This window comes from Diospyros lotus, chromosome 14, assembly GCF_014633365.1.
Source record: "Diospyros lotus cultivar Yz01 chromosome 14, ASM1463336v1, whole genome shotgun sequence".
In the NCBI taxonomy this organism is placed as follows: Eukaryota; Viridiplantae; Streptophyta; class Magnoliopsida; order Ericales; family Ebenaceae; genus Diospyros; species Diospyros lotus.
This window is the reverse complement of record NC_068351.1, coordinates 10,319,079-10,324,244: the sequence shown is the minus strand read 5'-3', so window position 1 is coordinate 10,324,244 and position 5,166 is coordinate 10,319,079. Positions and strand designations below refer to the sequence as shown.

The window sequence follows — 5,166 nt, the reverse complement described above, 5'->3', positions numbered from 1 at the left end:
TCAATGAAAAATAATAACAATTATCATAGGCTCTTGTTTTTCTTGTTTCCATTATTTGTTTTTTCTTAAATCTTTGATATTTTTTTGTGGTGCTCCCGTCCCATATCTGAGGTGCCACCGTAATCCATGGTTACAATCTCGATCACTAGCCAAATTTGAAGGTCGCTTATGCTCTAACAAATTAAGAAGCCTTGAGTGGGAACTAGATTTTGCCGCCTTCACCCACCAAGAACTCAAGTTTCAAAGGAAAAATAGGTAGCGAAAGGCTCTCAATTCTTGATTGGGTTAAACATTTACAAGGACTTAGAGATAGAAGCCCAATAAAAATTAATTTTCATAAAATTACTCTAAGTCTCATTTCTAACCTTAAATTCTTATTTGTCACACACATATTTAATACAAAATTAGTAAAATAAAATACTTGTATAAACTTGTAGTACAACAAAAGTCTTTTTATGGTTGGTCAACCACATTCACCTGAGAACTATTCACTACCACCATTTTTCCTTTACTAGGGTTTGAGTCATTTATGTAGTTAGCGATAAGAGATGAGTCTTAAGACCCAATAAATTTTATATGTAAAAATAACAAATTATAACTCATGACAAATATAAAAAAGTATAAAGTGAAACATGCATAACAAATTATAACTCATGACAAATATAAAAAATATAAAGTGAAACATGCATAACAAATTATAACTCATGACAAATATAAAAAAGTATAAAGTGAAACATGCATGCAGACCTGTCCACCTTATCCATTTAAGACTCTTGATGGCCTATATGAATTTCTATAGATCTTAACACGAGCTCTATTATGTCCTCAAAATTCATAACCTTATCTCTAGACACTTCCTTATTATTATATGCAAGTCATGGTAATATAATTTGCACAAATAACATATTAACTCTTACCACAATAATGTCTATGACATTTTTTAACAAATTCCCCGTTAGAATCACCAACATCACTATTCAAAATTTCTCTAAGAAAATTAAACACAATAAATAAAAAGAGCTATTTAAATAAATACTACTAAACCCAAATTTATATAATACTAGATACATCTCACTTACTTTTGTTTCTCAACTTTAACTATTTTCTTTCTTTTAATTTCTTCTTAAATTCACGCTCGTCTTCTCTTTTCTAATTTCTCCTCCGCTTGCTCTTCACCATTTTATAACCAGTTTTACACACTTTTCAACCATAATTAAAATTATCTCATGTCCTACGTCTTCCTCTTGAAATCTTGACCTTGCCTTTAATTTATTAACTTGTCTTACTTTTCTACACTTGATTTAAGGTGAAAATTTTGCGAAAGTGGAGCAACAACATGTCATGAATTAAGGAGATTGTCTATAATAGAGGAATAAAAGAATATATTGCGTGACAATCTTTAAGAAGATGTGTTTGTAGATAAAAAATATAATAACATATTAAGTGACAGCCTTGTTTAAAACAAAATCCAGCTTTACTCCCTCAAAGGATTGAATCCTAAACCTATCAACTCTCTTGTATATAACTAACCACTGGGATACAAGACCCTTTTAATTATAATTTTTGTAATAATTAATTTTATACTAAAGAAATTCTCAAATTCTAACTTTATATTTAGATCCTGAAAATTCCAAAAAAATTCAATTACTACCTATTCAAAATTTAGTGTCCTCCTTTAAATTCCACAATGCTACAAATTTTTAATAAATTATCTCAAATAAAAAAATTAATTATAATTATTTTTTAAAATACCTAGATGTTACATTTTACGAGTCACTCATAAAAATTATATTATTGTAAGATAAATTTATCTTCGTTATTTCTTAATACTCTTAAAAATATCTTGACAAAATATTTTTATGTAAAAATATGTATTATTTATTTTTTATAAAAAATTTAATATTTTTTTAGAAAACTTGGATAAATTTTTTCATCTAAAAATTTCAAATTGGTCTCCACGCGCCTAAACAAGTGAGGAGTGTATATGCAAGGACCACCAACCATCTATGAAATTACGAATATATATAGTAGTATAAAGAGTAAGTTTGTTAAACAATGAACCACGTGTCATTCTTGTGAAGACACTTGGGTGCTGGCAGTAGTCACGAGCACGATAACCCCCTGTACCAAACGAACTAATACGTCCCCTAACTGAAATACCAACCAAAAGCCCGGCGGTCCTTCCCGAGGTCTGCCCGTCCCCCCACCCCCGGAGGGTCCATGGGCCATGCCACCGTGGCTCTTTCCTTTTGCTACAGACAGAAGAAGATAGCAACAGACGGAACCAGCCTCCAGCCTGCAGCCACCCCACATGTCGCTTAAAAATATTGGTCACGGGAGTTCTCATATATCTCTATCTATATATAATAATATATAGTTGCACAGAAAATAATGACCAAAACTGTCACCACCTAGCTAGTTCTCTCACGCTCTTCAAGAGGGATGCATGGTGTTCCAATTCACTCCCTCCTCCAGTTTAACTCTGGTTCTATTGTTGGTGTTATATTTTTGTGACTCATTCTTCAATATTTAAAGGTTGATAAGGTGTCTTGATTTTTTTTTTTAAAAATATTATTAATATAAAAATGTTATAATAAATTTATGTGTTGAAGTAACATTTTTATTAAAATTCATTTTTAGTAAAATCACAAATCATTTTGAGTGTTAAGGCCATGTGAGAGCGCACATGTGAGGGGGGGCCCTCTTTGTCATTTTCATCTTCTACTTTCACATGCACCGGCGAGCCAGCTAGACCTTCGTGAACGTACAACATCCCTGAATTTTTCATGTCAAAATCACAACTTTGCCCTTCAATATTTGGCAAGCAATAAAGTTTTTTTTTGTATTTCATTTTTGTCTCTGTCTCATAAGAAAGGACAAGTTTTTATTAATAGAATTCACACTGCTTTGAAAACGAGTATATATATATATATGTATGTATATTTATGTAGTTATCTAAAATACATGATTTTGTGGGTTAGAGCACGAATGCATTTTAAGCTATGTTTGGATGGGTGAATTTAAAGTAATATCATGAGTTATTTGAAATACTTATATTTTAAAGTTATTTATGCCATTTGAAACTATATCGTAGAGGTTCTTTCAAATATTTTTATCTCTTGAAAAGTGGATTTGATCTCAAATGCAAATGTTTCAAGCAATAACATATCAAAATGATAAAATAATAAGGCCAAATGACTTATCGAAACACGGGTAGAGAATTATATGCAATTGCCTATATATATATATATATATATATGGACGTAATCAAGCCTGCTAGCTTGCTCATATCTCACCCACAATCACATATACTTGATCTCTCTGTCTCAGTGGGTGGGTGAGCTGCAGGCTGCAGTGGCAATTTGGAGATCTAATTTGAAGCAATTAAGCAATGGCTGCAGGGAAGAAGCCGAGCCTTGTGATTCTTCCTCTTATCATTATGCTGCTGCAGCTGCTTCTTGTAGAAGAGAACAATGTAAGCTGCCGCTAGCTGCTCTGTTCCATCACTTTTCTTAATTTCTCCAAACAAAATATACTAGTATATATATGTGTGTGTGAACTAACTTGTTTTTCAAGCTTAATTTGATGGCTGTGTGTGCTTGGGAATGAAATATGATGTAATCAATTCTGAGCATTTGGGGTCTACTTTCATGGTTTCAGGCTGTCATCACCGAGTCTCCCACTCCGCAGCCTCAACCTACGGGGAACTTCCCTATGGTGACAACATAATCATATAATTAATTTAATTTCCATCTGTTTTATCTTCCAAAATGCGCTAACACTTACTCTTCCTTTTTCTGTTCTGGTGGGCTTGGATTCTCCCAGTATGGTGCCACTCCAGGCAGCCTTCATCCTCAAGGTAATAATAATAATAATAATAATAATAATAATAGTTCACAAGCTACAATATACCGGATGAAGCTCGAAATTTATGTATCTATATATATCTAAAAGTGTTTTGTTTTTTTTTTTAAATTGTAAAAAATAAAAAAAGGTAAGTAGTAGTCCATTACAGTATAATTAGGTGGAGTCCTAAAAATGGGACACGCGGGCAGTAGTGCCCTACGAGGTTTGATTTGTCATGCATGCTGGCTGCAATATAGTTTTGATTTGGTGCGGTGTAATTTGATAGAGTGTGGTGGTCGTTGCACGGGGAGATGCTCGAAGACGGCGTACAAGAAGCCGTGCATGTTCTTCTGCCAAAAGTGTTGCGCCAAATGCCTGTGCGTGCCCCCGGGAACCTACGGTAACAAGCAGCTCTGCCCCTGCTACAATAACTGGAAGACCAAGCGTGGCGGCCCCAAATGCCCTTAATTATTATTATTACTAAACTAAACTTAAATAAATTCCCTACCCCTTCCTTCTCTCAGTAACCTTATTAATAATTCTTCTACTTTACTTTAGTATGCCTACATGTATAGCATTAATTAGTGTTGTATTTTTCTTCATTTTTATCTATCAGAAGTCGTACGTAGTTATTATTCGCAATCGCAATGGCAATGGCAATGCATATTTATTTAAATTTTGTAGTCAATGTTTGTGATAACTTTCATGCTTTCGGGACTTCACAATTATAAAGATGTTATTGTTTTCAGTGTTTTAAAAATCAAGCTTACCGTACACAATACAGCCCAAGGCAATGGTACACATACATGTCCCACAATATTGAATTTATTTTAATAAAAAATATTGCAAAAATATAAAAATACTAAAAAAATACAAATAGTACTACCGAATCACTTTAGTCAGACAACATAAGTTGAATCATTGCTATTTAAATCTCTTACACTTGCTTGTATGTGATTAAATTTTTTTACCCTAAGTTTTCCAATCAAAAACAAAATGTCCAACAACTATAACTAATGTTATAAATAATTATAAAAACACACACAAAAAAATAAAATAAAAAATAAAACAACCAATTCGTCTAAGATGACTTAAAACTCTATGGGCAGATCATTATCTTCAAAGTTTTTCTTTTTTTATAAAGGAATTGAACAAAGAAATAATTTTATTCATTTTCTAAGATTGATTATGGAAATTTAGGTGCGTCTTCTTCGTGTTTTAATTTTTAATTTATTTTTATTTTTATGTGTGTTTAGTGTATGTTTTGAGTTTTTTGAAAACACATTTACTTTGTCATTTTAAAAAATTATTTTTCAAAAT

At 32.1% G+C, this 5,166-nt stretch overlaps 1 protein-coding gene across 1 annotated transcript; it reads left to right on the top strand.

The window, feature by feature from the left end:
• Positions 1-3,284: 3,284 nt before the first annotated feature.
• LOC127790557 (protein GAST1) lies at positions 3,285-4,540 on the top strand. Its single transcript, XM_052320117.1, has 4 exons — positions 3,285-3,475; positions 3,661-3,717; positions 3,826-3,859; positions 4,133-4,540. Exons 1-4 carry the CDS (start codon positions 3,392-3,394, stop codon positions 4,312-4,314), a joined length of 357 nt encoding a protein of 118 aa, XP_052176077.1. The 5' UTR covers positions 3,285-3,391; the 3' UTR covers positions 4,315-4,540.
• Positions 4,541-5,166: the final 626 nt, after the last annotated feature.

Coding starts and splice junctions, on each gene's coding strand:
- LOC127790557 (XM_052320117.1), top strand. CDS start 3,392: ATGGCTGCAGGGAAGAAGCCGAGCCTTGTGATTCTTCCTCTTATCATT. Junction 3,476..3,660: donor TTCTTGTAGAAGAGAACAAT/GTAAGCTGCCGC, acceptor TCATGGTTTCAG/GCTGTCATCACCGAGTCTCC. Junction 3,718..3,825: donor CTACGGGGAACTTCCCTATG/GTGACAACATAA, acceptor GGATTCTCCCAG/TATGGTGCCACTCCAGGCAG.